Here is a 15,669-nt window from a genome sequence, read left to right as displayed (position 1 = left end):
TTGAATATCAACCTTCTAATAAAAATACTTTTTGATATTCATCAATAATATACCCCACCTGAACTAAATTCTTATTTCTCCTATCTCTTTATCTGACTAATTTATACATATATTTTTATTCTTTTTATATCTAATCTATTATATAAATCATTAAAAATTAATTATTTACCTTGCATATTACTTCAACGCAAGGTGAATAAACCTAAGGGTGTCAATATTTGACATGACCCGAAAATCCAACTCGAACCAGACCCAAAAATTATGGGTTAGGGTCAACCTGTTTGAGAAATAGGTTGGGTTCGGGTTCAGAATTCCGACCCATTTGTAAAACTGGGTCAGGTTCAGTTTGACTCGAAAACCTAGAAACTTGAAAATGAGCTGGTACTGACCCGTAACTCCCATGTACATGAAATAAAAAATCTCGATTCCTCATTCCTTCCCGCACTCGCGAGTTAACATGGTACCAACATCGTCGTCCACCTCTCCTGCCGTCACACGGCCTCGTGGCCCCGCCTCTCACGCCGCCACCGCCGACATTCCTTCCTTTCTCTTCTCCGGCTTTGACGAGGAAGTTCCTTCCAGTCTTGACATCATGCGACTTCTACGAGGGACAAGTCGCTTGTTCATCATCTTTGACGTAGTCCAGAGAGTTCGGGAGTCCCACGCCCTCTTCTTCACAGTGTTGTGTCAGGTTTGAGTTGAATGAATCAATCCGTTTGTAAAAACGAGTCGAATTTGAATCATATCAAATAAAGTCGAGTCAATTCCAAATTCTACTCAAACCCGACCTACAACCAATTTTAACACCCCTATATAAACCCTCAAAGACAATAAACCCTTACCGGCCAAACTCTGCTTGCTCCAACGTCCTCTATTGTCCACGTAAAACTCCCTGCTATAACACGACGTCAACTCGCCGGACTTCTCTTCGGTGGTGCGTCGCCGGCATCAATCGAATTAGTGAAGCTATCGGGGTGTAGCATTGGCGCGATGTTGGCAAGCAGACTGGGAGCCATCCTACGCAGGGGAAAGACCCAATCAAACTTAGCATCGCACTTCAGGGGTTATGCTAGGTCTTCGCTTGAATCAGGGTTTGTTTCCCCTTCGAGCTTGTCATCGTCGACGTTTCCCGGGGAATGTTTGCTCTCAAGATATTTCTCTGTTTACGGGTTCGGAACCCTGAAACAGGTTTTGTTATTTTGCTATTTGGCACACGATATGCCCGTTTAATTTATAAATTTTGCATGGGATTGGGATTTATAGATATTGAAGTATGTTTGCTCTTGTCCAAACATTAATTTGAAGCTGTTTTATTTAAAAGTGTTTTTCTTTTCTATGAATTAGCTTAACCTTAGGCTTTTATGGACAACATGAACTGCTCCTTGTTAGCGATCCTTGTAAGGTGCCTCATTTTTTAGTGATTTTGATTTTTCCATATTTATTTGTTTTTCATTTTTTCTGCTTGATATCTAGGGAGTTTGGGGTTTTGAGGATAAACTAAAAATGTCGTTTTTTTTTTCTTGATGTATTGGTTTACGTCACTCAAGATTTGTGTTTTTATAGATATTAGCTAAATGCTTTAATTTTTTTTTTTAAATTTTCTGAGTAATGTTGTCTGTTCCCAGTCATGTTCATTTTTAAAAGAAAGAGTCACAAATGACTATTACAAAATAAAGCCAAAAATTGTAATTGTGAAAAAAAAAAGACCAATTCACAAGCTAGCCTATATAAATCAAAAGCATTTAAACCAAGTAACAACCAAAGAAGGCAAGCTATCATATAATAAATCTGAAAGGAAACCAAATGTGAATCCAATTAGAGTTCCAACCAGTAAATCAGGGAGTAGTCGCCTCCATAAGAGAAAATTTCAAGCAGTCAAAGTTCGGTCTACATAGCCGAGCAACAAAAAGAGTTTCCCAGCCAAAGTAGCAAAGAGGGGCCTTAGATGAATAGCTCACCAGCCCTAAACAAGGCCCCACAATATCAGATGGTTGACACTGTAGCCCCACAAAGGGCTAAACCAAGCATAATGGATGTAACATCCAGGCCTAATGAGAGTCTATATAACGAATAAAAACTATAAAACCATCACTAAATTGTGGACAGACACCCAATGGTTTAGTGAGTAAAGTAAAAGATAGGAAAGAATATCCAACATAGAATTGTGAAATAATTTTTTTTTCTTTCAAGATGTCCACATTAGAATCACCACTTTCCCCGAAATGCCATCATTGCACTTCAACCAATTATAATGGGCAGTAACATGGACCAAAATCAAGATGAATCTTTTAATGACATTACCGTCAATAATGTGAGCATACATAAGAAATTGGGCAAAAGTACAATCTAAACAAAATAAATTTTCATAAGGAATGCAACTTCTAAGTAAGTTTATGGAGAATGGGTATTGGAAGGAAAGATGAGAGTGAGATTCCTGATGTTGTTTTCAATGCACGCTTAAACTTTTTATGGGGATACCACGGGTAGCTAAAGCATCCATAAGCTCACCAACTTAAACTTTCCAAGAAATGGGACATATTTAATAGAGAACCTTTAAACCAAATATTTTTATTCCAATCCACTTTAGCAATATCAAGATTTAAACGATTATAAACTTCATTGTAAGAGAAAGAGTTAGAGCCATACTAGTAACAATTTGGGCCATATGAATCAATGTTGGTGCTTTGAATAAGATCCTTACATTCTCTCAATTGAATAGTAACACTTGTAGGCAAGGTCTAGTAGGAATTAAAAATGAAATCCCTTAAAGTGGTATGCTTAGGAGTATTAAACAAGCTAAGAACCTGAATCCCAAACATCTCAAGCAAAAAACAGACCATTAGGCTTAAGGATAATAGATGAGTTATAAGGAATTGACATTGCAGACTTTAAGAGTACGCAACCTTCTTATAATAAGAGCAATACTATGTGAACATTTCCACAAGAATGACATTAGGGAGCTTAAAAGGAGATAAGTAAGCATTAAAACATGAAGAATTGAGGATGTAGCTTTAGTTATAAAGCCTCTAAATCATCTTAGATTTATGCATCAAACTTAAAGACACGAGAAAGAAAGCCCATACTTTATTTTTGGGTAAATTGGGCATTTTCCCTAAAATTGGGCTAAGCTTCTTCTCCACGCAGTAATGTGGAGAAATCTAGCGTCCAAGCTAGAAGTTTTCCAAAGAATATGCGCTAGGAAGAACGACTAACATGAACCAATAAACCAAGTAGTTTGTTTCCGACCTGCCCACAAATCTTGAAGTTTGCTGATGATTGTCAAGCAATCTAGCTCTCCTATTCTAGAAGATGAAATAGTGATTCCCTAATAAACCCATGGAATAACGTTACAAACAATATCAAGGCTATCACTTAACAATTTATGCGATGAAAGACTTTATTTATGAATATTGACTATAATATTAGAAAAGAATGTCCATACATATGTGAAGAGAAAATGGGATAAAGTATAGCTTTATCCAAGAAATAATGTGGAATTAAAATATCCTCTAAATTTCCCATTGATGATGACATGAAAGTAACATTATAAGTACAGGCCATGACCCAAGTCATAAAAATAGCAAGGAAACCCAAATTCTGCTATAGTGTTTCAATTCACGCTGTCAAAAGCTTTGTTCAAATCCATAGCATAAAATGCCTAGGACTGTTGGCTTCATTAACGGAATTCAGGACGTCATTGGCAAGAGCAACAGCAACATCATCAGCAATATCCTTTATATTTGGGAAAAATAGTTTTCAACCTACCAACCAAGGGTTTGGCAATGACTTTGTGAACTGCATTACATAAAGATGTGGGGTTGAAATCATTAAAAGTGTGAATATGAGTGCTTTTGGATATTAAGGTAATAATAGAATGATTAATTTGATTAGGAAGCTTAGAAGAAGCAAACGAATAATGAATTTTGTGAGTAACACCAAAAATTTATTGCTTGTGAGTCTTGAGGGAGCACTCACTAATTGATTAGTACCCACATTACTTCACTCATTTTCTGAGATGGGCATAGCAGGAAGAGATAATGGTAAATGATTGGTATTGGAAACCACTTGCTGCTGGGAATCAGCCTCAGAAGTGAATCTAGGTAGAACATTAGTTGATGAAGAGTCTTTTCTATCATTTGAGGCAGCTTGGGGAAGGTTAAGATCTGGTGTGAGGATAGGAGAGGCTGTGGCAAGTTTGGGGCTGAAGGAGACAGCCTTATTCCTGATATTACCTCTAGCAACGTCACTTTTAGAAAGGCTCCTGCTTCGACCTCGATTCTAAACAACTTTAGGAATATCATTTTGAAGGTGTGGATGAGTCTTAGGTCAGTTATGATATTCATAAGCAAAAGTGTTGCATTTGGTACATGCGGTAGATTTCCAGTCATATAAAATATGTTGAATATGGTCTTTATCATTTAGTGAAATGATAATCTCATCTTAGATAATCGAGGAGTATTGATTTGAACACTTGTCAAAGGATAACTTGCTTTGGAAGTTAGAGAATCAATAGCAAGCGGAATCCTAACTTTGCTAGTAGCTTTTAAGATGCCCGATTCTGACCTAAGCTTGATAGGATCTTCTTTGAATTTTTTCTTAACATTTTTGAAATCCAGAGATCATTTTTAAAATTGAATGGGCAACTGATCAAGAACCATGGTCCCCCATTCTGTAGAACATTTCCAAATTCTCAACATAGTTAAATTTTGAACAAAAATAAATCATGTGTAAAAGTGGAAGCTCAAGTGTACCTTTTCATTTTAAGATATTGCTTATTGCTTGTATAAGGTTACTGTAGAACGAATGTCTTTTGATGGCATACCCAATAAGAGCCAAACTCCACATATCTTTAGCTTCTTGAATCTTAGCCTTAGAAAACGAAACTTTATCCTCAGTGCAAGGGATATAACTCAGAGAAGAACTTTTTTGAGTTAGGGATGTGAGATTTGAAGCAACAAAGAAGACGAAGGAAGAGGGGGAAAACTGTCCTTACCATATAGCAGTTGTAGAGACCCTCCGTCCTAGCCCGAAGAAAAAAAGAGAACAATAGGATCTCACCGAATCTTAAGAAAGTGAGGGGAGAAGCGCTGCAAAGGAAACTCTAACAGAGTGCGTGCTTTTGATCTTTTAGTATTTATTACTAGATGGTTAAAAGATAGATGAATAACAGCATTGTTTGCATGGAAAAGTAATGATACACTTACCAAATTGGTGCAGTCACTCACATCAGCTATCCTTAATTAATACTATAAAAACCTGTGCAAGGATTTCTTCCCAACTCTTTTAGTTAGACGTAAGATTGTTGATGCCGTTATAAGGTGGCTTAGTCAAATATAAGGTATTTTACTTGAACTTAAGGTATTTGATCTTGATACAAAGATTAAGATGAAGAATTATATATAGATACCACTAAATTCTTATGTATTTACATAATTAACTCCTAAATCATTATATGTATTTACATTATAGCATAGTATAAGAATTCCATGTTTCACATGTAAATTTCTCTAAATTTTTTTGCCAAATATAAAGTTTTTGACACAAACATATGGTTTATCAAATATAATGTTGTTTACTCAGATATGAGGTATTTTACTCCAATGTATGTTCCTTGACCTAAATATGAGGATCAAGTATGACCATTAGTTTAACTCATTTTTTGTAACAGTAACTACTAAATTTGAATTTGCTAACTTCATGTATAATATATGCAGCTGATGTGGCCCCATTTCAATTTGAATTTATTTGGGGTGTATAATAGTATTCTTCTCGGGATCAAAAAGTTCTGATGATAAACACAAATATGAACCGTCTTGAACAAACATGACTTGTGATTTATTATTGTATTTTCTTGTCTGAAGCAATTTTAGTAATAATATTTTAATCACTTCATTTCAGAGTTGGTTGTACCCATCTTCAAGAAAAATGACTACCACTACAATTGTCACGAGTTCAATTAAGTCAGAGGCGACATGTTCAGGATTGAAACTGCTTGTTACTAATGGACCTCATGCTCAGAAAAAAGTTGGAGTGTGGCTGTTTGGTTGTGCATCTTGGGTTTTTAGTCTTGTTATACTTGGTGGTGTTACTCGTCTCACTCGATCTGGTCTATCCATGACCGATTGGAAATTTACTGGTACTCTTCCTCCCTTTTCAGAGGAAGAATGGTTGCTAGAGTTTAGAAAGTATCAACAATCTCCTGAATATAAAAGGTAAGACAATGTTTCATGCTAAGCCATTCTCGTTAGATGCCGGGGGATTATTAGTTTCTTTATGATTTTATTGATCTTCCTTTGAAGATTTCTGAATACAATAAATGTCTATTCCTGTTAATGTGCCAATGATTAATTAATTTTGAATCCTCATCTTTTTGTGGCATACCCTATACATTTTACACGTGACAGTTGAAATTCATATCGGTTTTAATGTATTTTTTTCCATGTGAAAACGTAGGTCTCACTTTATTGGCAGTTATTAAGCATTTTGTTCAATTATTTAGATTTAGGCTTCGTTTGGGATAACTTCTTTGCTACTTTCTAAAATGGTTTTCTAGTAAAAAATTTATTGAATTATAAATTTTTATACTAAAAAGTGGTTTTATAAAGTAGCAAAAAAGCTGTCCCAAACAAAGCCTTAGTGAATCAATCTTTTAACTTCATTTATCTTGTTTAATAAGATGAATAGACATGTTTATATCTTACACTAATTTATGGGATTTGCAAAGTACAACTCACTGGTTTTAAACCAAAGAGTTGATGACATTTTTACATTATTGACTTGAAATGGCGGAACATTTGGAATCCTTTCATTTAATCAAATATAAAATGGAAATGAGGTTAAGAGCTTTAAAGTGAGGATTTGTGTATATTAGAACACCAAAACAGCAACACACCAAATCAAGAAGGACACGTGTAGTCATCATATTCTATTCTTGTTAACCTATAGTCACTGCACACGTGTACCACATGTACAAGCTTTATATATACATGCTGTAACCTCTATTAAGACATACAATAGATTAATTTCCATTTCCTTCCTGCTGTTCTGTCGCTCGTCGTCGCTAACCGAGAACAACTCACAGAGCTGTCTTGCTATTTCGGTTCTTCATGGTATCAGAGCGGGAGCGTTCATCAGCGACCTCCCAAACGACAGATCACTCCGATCAAGACACTACGGATACCAACAGTATTTCTTCTTCCCTAAAATTTTTGATTTCTAATCTGAAAAATCTGGTTCCCACTCAATTATCCAGTGATAACTATTCTCTCTGGAAATAAAAAATACTCAAACTCTTTCGTACAAATGGCTTTTCTGCATTTCTTGATCCCTCTATTCCACCCCCGACCAAAGATTTACAGCAATCGGGCGGATCTACCGCGGCAAATCCCGCATACAAACAGTGGATTCTCACCGACCAAAACTTAGCCGCAGCAATTTATTCCACGATTTTCTCTACTATTCTACCTTACATCTTGAATCTTGATTCCACCTCAGCAATTTGGATTTCCCTTGAAACAAGATTCCAATCATCCAATCGTTATAGGGTTATTCAACTCAAGAACGAATTGCACAACATTTCTATGAAAAATTCATCCATATCTCAATACCTATATGAAATCAAAACTCTCGTCGACCAAATATCCGCAGTCGGCTCTCTTGTTGACACAGAAGACATCATTCTGTATATCTTGCAAGGCCTACCTCCCTCTTACCAATCATTCAAAACATCCACTCACACCATGCTCACCCCGATTAGCTTAGAGAACCTATACTCCTTACTCTTAAGTGAAGAAATCAACATTTCAATGGACGCCTCTCGTGCCTCGAATGGATCTAATCCCAATGTCGCACTCTACTCTTTCCGCGGACGTGGCCACCATTCTCGTGGCCGTTCTCCCCAAAACAACTCATCTACCTCACGACAACAGGTAACAACATCTGTTTCATGCCAAATCTGCCTAAAGAAAGGACACACGGCTAGCGACTGTTGGCATCGCTCGAAGCTACAGTATGTTCCTCAACAACGCAGCAATCAGAATCGGGTTCTTGCGGCCACATCCGAAGCTGCTACTAATGAATGGCTCTTAGACTCCAGGGCTTCTTCTCACATCACCAACTCGCTCGATTGATTATCTCTATCCAACTCCTATCAAGGAACGGACTCAATTACAATCGGTGATGGACGCACTGTACCAATCGTGCATACCGATGAGGGCATCTTGCCCACACCGACTCGTAAGATTTATCTAATAAAACTCTTACATACACCTACTATTCATTATAACCTTCTTCCTATTTCTAAATTGACTAAAGATAACAATATTTACATTGTCTTTGACCCATCTGGCTTTCAATTTAAGGATCTCAAGACTCACCAAACGCTTCTCCGTGGCCCTTGCCGTGAAGGATTATACCCCGTCCAAGGACCATGCAGTACCAATTCGTCTACAACACTCTCAGCTACCTCATCCACGGCATCTCTAGGGCATAATCGCTTGGGTCACCCTCACCAGAAAGTTTTTCATATGATTTCTACATACAATCCTAGTCTTAAAATACCAAGTTTTTCTTCTATTTGTTCGTCTTGCACAATGTCGAAAGCTCACAAACTAGTTTTTGAAAAATCTACAAATAAGCAAAAGAAACCTCTTGCATTAATTCATGCTGATGTTTGGGGCCCCTTGGCCGTTAAATCTGTGCAAGGATACTTATATTATCTTATACTTGTAGGCGATTATTCATGCTACACATGGTTGTTCCCTCTCACTCACAAATTCGAAGTTACGCCCACTTTTATCACATTCAAGAATCACATCGAAAAACAATTATCCTCTGCCATTCAATGTCTTCGTACCGACGGAGGTAAAAATTTTTTAAACCATACCCTTTCAAATTTTTTAAAAGACAACGACATTCAACAACAGGTGTCCTGTCCCTACACACCCGAACAAAACGGGCTCGCTGAACGAAAACATCGCCATATCACCGAAACTATGAGAACTCTTATTCAAACTGCTTCACTCCCGCATCATCACTGGCCCGAAGCAGCTTTAACCGCTACTTATCTCATCAATAGAATGCCGTCTCCGAAAACCCTTCAAACCTCTCCATTTCAACTCCTCTACAACAAACACCCATCCTACTCTCATCTTCGTGTGTTTGGCTACGAATGTTTCCCTCTTACTCCTCATAGTCGTCATAAACTTCAACCTAAAGCCATTTCTTTTGTCTTCTTGGGCTACTCCGACATATACAAAGGTTATAAATGCCTTGATATTCATACAAACAAAATTATATACTCAAGATACATCACTTTCCACGAGCAGTCGTTCCCTTTCAAAAACAGCCCAACAATTTCCAATTTGGTTTCTAATAACATCTCTCCAGCTCTTCTTATCCCTCACTTCATACAACCAAAATCTTCCACACACGCAACTGTTTAAATCAGCCAATTACTAGGCCCACCGAACCATCAATCCCACTCAGTACACCTCAAATTACCACGGCTGCACCACAACCTGCGATTTCCTCTCGACATCCCATGGTAACACGTCACCAAACCGGTAATCTGAAACCCAAAACTCGTCTCAATCTTCTCCATCATCAAACTCCTGCTCTTCCCAATTCTACACCTACAAATTACACCGAAGCAGCAAAACAATTTGAATGGCGACAAGCTATGGCAAACGAAATGTTTGCCCTTCAAACTCAAGGAACTTGGACCTTAGTACCACCCCCTCCCAATACCACTATCATAGGGTGTAAATGGACTTATCGCACCAAACTTCATTCCGACGGATCTATAGCTCGATTCAAAGCTCGTCTTGTTGCCTTAGGTAATAGACAAGAATACGGTATCGATTACGAAGAAACATTTAGTCCCGTCGCTAAGCTCCCAACTATTCATATCTTGCTTACCATAGCTTTACATAACGGCTGGAAAGTCCAACAACTCGACGTCGAAAATGCTTTTCTTCATGGGACCCTCTCCATAACTATTTACATGACTCAGCCTAAAGTCTTCGAAGATTCCTCAAATCCAATTCACGTTTGCTGTCTACACAAATCTATTTATGGCTTAAAACAATCACCACGACAGTGGTATACGACCTTCACTGCCCACCTGCTTTCACTCGGGTTTTCATACAGTAAATTAGACTCTTCTCTGTTCATTGAAACAAATTCCAAATTCACTATCTTTCTTCTCATTTATGTCGACGATATTCTTATCACGGGCAACAATTCTTACGCTATTTCTGAGCTGCTCCAAAAACGTCACACTAAATTTGCTATGAAACATCTTGGGTTAGCTCACTCGTTTCTTGGTATTCAAATCAAATCTCGCTCAAATCAATATTTCTTATCCTAACCTCAATACGCAAACTCCATTCTTCAAATTGCTAACATGACGTCTTGCAACCCATTATCAAATCCCACATGTACTAAAATCCCTCACAATCTCATTACTGACTCAATTCTCTCCGATCCTAACACTTACAGAAAAATAACTGGATCTCTTCAGTATCTCACTATGACTAGACCTGATATATCCTACTCCGTGAATATTTTATCTCAACACATTCACAATCCCTTACCCGAGCATATGTATCTCCTCAAGCGTCAACTTCGTTATATTCGTGGCACACAACATTTTGGTCTTCCTATAACTAAACAAAATCTCACTCTAACATCCTTCTCGGACGCCGATTGGGCCGGGGACCCTGTGTCTCGCAAATCTACTTCTGGTTTCTATTCTTTTTTAGGTACCACTCTTATCTCCTGGACGGTTAAAAAGCAGCATACTATAGCACATTCTTCAACCAAGTTCGAGTACAGATCTTTGGCCGCTACCACAGCTGACATCATTTGGCTCCGTCGTATATTAGAAGATTTTCAAGTCCCAAATACGCAACCAACAGACTTGTATTGTGAAAACACGTCGGCTATCGCTCTTGCCAATAATCCGGTGTATCATGCAAGAACAAAGCACATCGAAATTGATCATCGATTCATTCGTGATCACATACAAAACAAGAACATTTGCCTACTTCCATTAAGCACCACCGATCAAATTGCCGACATCTTCATCAAGGCCTTGTCTACACCAAGATTTCACAAGCTTCGTCTCAAACTCACGGTCACTGAAGTTCCCTCAGTTTGCGGGGAGATATTAGAACACCAAACAGCAACGCACCAAATCAAGGACACATGTAGTCATCATATTCTATTCTTGTTAACCTATAGTCACTGCACACGTGTACCACCTGTACAAGCTTTATATATACATGCTGTAACCTCTATCAAGACATACAATAGATTAATTTCCATTTCCTTTCTGCTGTTCTATCGCTCGTCTTCGCTAATCGAGAACAGCTCACAGAGCTGTCTTGCTATTTCGGTTCTTCAGTGTATGTTATTGGTTCATGCTATCTCCTTTTTGCATAACCAATTTAATCTTTGAGAGTTATTGTTGGTTCTTCCAATATATGAATCATCCATTAGTGCATCCCTTTTTTCTTGTCATTCTGAAAGCTGTCTATTTCGGGTAATCTGGTAATAATTCATTTATACCATTAAAATCTTGCATGATTTAGGGTGAATAAAGGAATGAGTCTTCAAGACTTCAAATTCATTTATTGGATGGAATATGCTCATCGAATGTGGGGAAGAGCACTGGGTGTTGTATTCGCAGTCCCTTTTGCTTATTTCCTTATGAAAGGGTACATCACTCGTCAACTTGGAATTAGATTGTCAGCCCTATTTGCACTTGGTGCTGGCCAAGGATTGATTGGCTGGTGGATGGTGAAGAGTGGGCTGGAGGTATAAAAATAATTTCTTGTTTCTTTAGGTAAAAGCTCCTGCTAAGCATCTGATAGATCTCCTAACATTCTTCTCCTTTTTATTAGGAGCCAGCTTCTGAATATGTGCAACCAAGAGTTAGCCCTTACCGCCTAGCAACTCATCTTACATCTGCGTTTGTTATATACAGTGGTCTTCTGTGGACCGCTCTCTCAGTTGTCATGCCTGAACCTCCAACCGAATCCTTAAGTTGGGTAAATGGCGCTGCCAAAATAAGAAAATTTGCACTTCCAATAAGCATCCTTGTGGGGATTACAGCGGTATCTGGAGCTTTTGTTGCTGGAAATGATGCGGTATAAGTGGAACTCTATTTTTTCCTGGAAGAATTATTCATTGACTGTGCTTATTTCGGTGTATGTTAACAGGGCCATGCGTACAATACTTTCCCTAAGATGGGTGATATGTGGATTCCTGATGATATTTTTAGCATGAAGCCGTTCTTAAGGAACTTTTTTGAGAATACATCCACTGTTCAGGTATAATTTCAATTATATACAAATATATTGTGCTATGATTTCCGTTCTATTTATTCCTTCAAGGACGACATGATTTGGATGTCTTGTTGCATCACTGTAGCTGCAAATATCGGATGATCTATTTCCTTCTCTATTATTACTTTTCCTTTATTCGCACATTCTAAAAATTATAAAATATGAGATTTAAAATTTTGTTTTGATTACCCACCAGTGGAATTAGGAAGGGACTTTAGGTTGATTCCATTACTTTGCTGTAAACCTATGAGAATTTTGTGCTAGTTCTTTATTGGAGGTTCAAATTTTGTTTTGATCCTAACATGCTTTGTTTTTACAGCTTGACCATCGTATCCTAGCAACGACGACATTGGTTTCAATAGTAACCTTTTGGTGGGCTACAAGAAAAATAGACTTGCATCCAGCAATACGATCTTTAATTGGAAGTACGGTGGGGATGGTGGCTTTGCAGGTAACTTACAAATCCTTGGAATTTGTCGATTTTATTGAGGTGGGTTTATTCCAATAAATGTCTTGAGTGCATGAAAAATCAAGTTTCGGGTATTGCAATGGCTTTAACGCTTTTTTCTGTAACTGTGGAGGCCTATTCCTTTCGCAATTAGTATAAGATTCTTTTGCAATCTCTAAATAATGTTTTTCCAGGGAAGTCAAGTGAATGTCTTTTACTTTTTATCCTGCACATGTTTAATAATTATAGAAGAAATCTATATAAGAGTCTTATATATTATGTGTACCAGTTTTATTGTCATGGTAGTTTAAGTGAACGCTTTTAAAATTTTATCCAACAATTAAATGACGATTTTTCAATGCTTTGGCTTTTCTTTTAATCAGGAAGATATCCTTACTTTTTTCATTTTGAGTTGGCAATTGTTCTTTGTTGGATATTTACTATACCCCTTGCCTTAAACAATCACAACTTCAATGCTTCTATTTCATGTATTTTGAAAGTATGGCATGCCAAGTCAAAGTTTCCTCGGGGGTTGTTAAGTTAATCTTCATTTACTATTTAAATTTTATTGTTAGTATATGACATATATGGATTGCTGGCATGTACTATATAGTATTAGCAAGTGTCAACTTGACATGATAACATCTAAAGTTAACGATTTTTAGAATGACATTTTAATTTTATTTCATTCACATGTAACTATGATCCTTGAAAAGACATGTAAGTATCACCCAGATATATTGAGTATTGACTTTAAACATCGAAGTATTTGATGAAAAAACACATCATTCAAACAATAAAAGCATTAATCCAAATATAATGGTAGATAACATGGTAGTATGAGTAACACCATTATCTAGGTAATTGTGCCATCCAAATCAAGGTTTAAAATTGCGTAATTGGGTATTGAGGCTTTTGTTTTTTAGACGAGGCTTAAGCCTCAAAATAAGCCTCCAGGCATTTTGAGGCATAAGCCTCAAAATAAAAAAAAAATTTGTGTAACGTGAAAATAAAGGTTAAAAGTGATTTTCTTATATAATATCTAAATAATATGTTAAATGATGACATATTAACTTTCTATTGAGCTATAAAATAACAAATTGACATACATATGAAATAAAAAGTTATACAAGACATAAAGTGACAAATGATAAATTGCATGAAATATAAAATTAAATATAGGAATTTCATCAAAAGTATCATATAACATAAAGTTAAACTTTAAATTCTTTCTTCTTCAGTTCCCTACTCATCCACATTAATTCATAAAGAAAGCTGAAATAGTTGGGAAAAAACCTTAGAAATCCTTTGTTCTATCATCAATGTTAGGGTCTTTATTTGAGTCCTCATCATAACAAATTATTCTCTCCTCTGCCTCATGCTGTGGAGTCCAATGTCTCTCAACCTGCTTCTTCTTCATCCGTTTCAATCTTCTTCTTTTATAAATATTTTTCATCAACATAATGATAAGATTAATACTCCAAAAGTTTTAGAGGCGGTGGTGGTGAGCTACTTTGAAGTGATTGCCGGCAACAGCTACTATGGTGGTGGCTGCAGAGAAAATGGCGGGCCCTCCAAGGAAGTCGAGAGGAAGTTGTGGCATGGGTGTTTCTGAAGGTGTGATTTCTTTGGGGCTTTAGTTTAGGGTTTTAAGTATGTTTAAATAAAAAATATATAAATAGAGTGAGGCGTATGCCTCACGCTAGCAAGGTGATGCGTGCCTTAAGATGGGCCTAAGCTAAGTTAAGGCACAAGCCTCATAAAAAAAGTTTGAGGTGTAATCCTCATGGCATTTTTTATTGGGATAAATGTGTTTCAGCTTTTAAAAACATAAAATGTAACTAGGAAAATCATGATCTTTATTTTTTAATATTATTTGTAGGGTTTGTTTGGATGGGGCTTAAGATAAGCTCAATGACGAGTTGGTAGGCCAAGGATTTGAGCTAAGTTAAAATAATTGCTGGGTAAAAAAATAAGATGATATAAGCTAATATAAGCTTAGAAAAATATTTGGTTGCATTTTGTCTTAAGCTTATTTCATTAACTCATTTTAGGAAGAGAGAGATGAAGAAAATATGGAGAGTGATTGTTTTTTGTTTATTATTAGTGGCAAAAGATGGTCCCTCACAGGAAATTTTTAGTCTCGGTTTTGGTCGATGGAGGAAACAATGAGTAGTTTTGAAGATAAGGTTGGAAAGGAGAGTTGTGGCAACCCTTGGTTGCAAGTAGCAAGAGGTAATGACTATTATTGGTACCAGTGGGTAACAACGACCGAACATTGGAGTGTTGTGATCTTGATTTTTGAATGGAATAAGAAAAAGCTTAGAGTCCTAAGCCGTTGATCCTATTTTTTCATAGAATTAAAATGTAAGGAAATATTTAGGCTTAAAAAACTATAGCTTAGTAGGGGTGAAGCAATAATTTTTTTCATGTGGGGCAAAAAATTATTGAATTTAAAAATACCCTCAACCTTTTTTATGCTTGCCAGATCGGCATTGACGGTTTTAGTTTTTTTTTTTAAATCGTTGCTATAAAAAAATAGAATACATGATAAAGAAAAAACTTACAATTGAGAATGTTAGCTCTTGATGTTCTTCTTACATATTACCTAATAGTTTCTTCCTCCGAGTCTTCATATTTTGAAATTATTGTACAATCATTTCATTATCAATATTATTTAATATTTCTTTTTTGATATAATTAATCAAGCAATCATTTAAATGGTTAAACACTCATCATAAAAATTGATTGAAATCAAATTTTAAGATATTACAACAGAGTAGAAATTGCTTAATCTAAATTTTGAAATAATACAACAAATTTAAACAAGCTGCTTTTAAACCACCCCCCCCCCCCAAAAAAAAAAAAAAA

General features: G+C 36.5%; 1 protein-coding gene across 1 annotated transcript in view; it reads left to right on the top strand.

The window, feature by feature from the left end:
* Positions 1–884: 884 nt before the first annotated feature.
* LOC110116339 (cytochrome c oxidase assembly protein COX15) overlaps positions 885–15,669 on the top strand; it is a 57,512-nt gene continuing 42,727 nt past the window's right edge. Inside the window, exons 1-6 of the mRNA XM_028695126.1 lie at positions 885–1,188; positions 5,899–6,212; positions 11,595–11,820; positions 11,907–12,152; positions 12,225–12,335; positions 12,670–12,801. Coding sequence (XP_028550959.1) covers positions 991–1,188; positions 5,899–6,212; positions 11,595–11,820; positions 11,907–12,152; positions 12,225–12,335; positions 12,670–12,801 — 1,227 coding nt within the window. The 5' untranslated portion in view covers positions 885–990. The remainder of the gene's footprint in view (positions 1,189–5,898; positions 6,213–11,594; positions 11,821–11,906; positions 12,153–12,224; positions 12,336–12,669; positions 12,802–15,669) is intronic.

This window comes from Dendrobium catenatum, unplaced genomic scaffold (assembly GCF_001605985.2).
Source record: "Dendrobium catenatum unplaced genomic scaffold, ASM160598v2 fragScaff_scaffold_621, whole genome shotgun sequence".
Taxonomy (NCBI): Eukaryota; Viridiplantae; Streptophyta; class Magnoliopsida; order Asparagales; family Orchidaceae; genus Dendrobium; species Dendrobium catenatum.
Note: the sequence above shows the minus strand (reverse complement) of the source record. Positions and strands in the feature narration are given on the sequence as shown.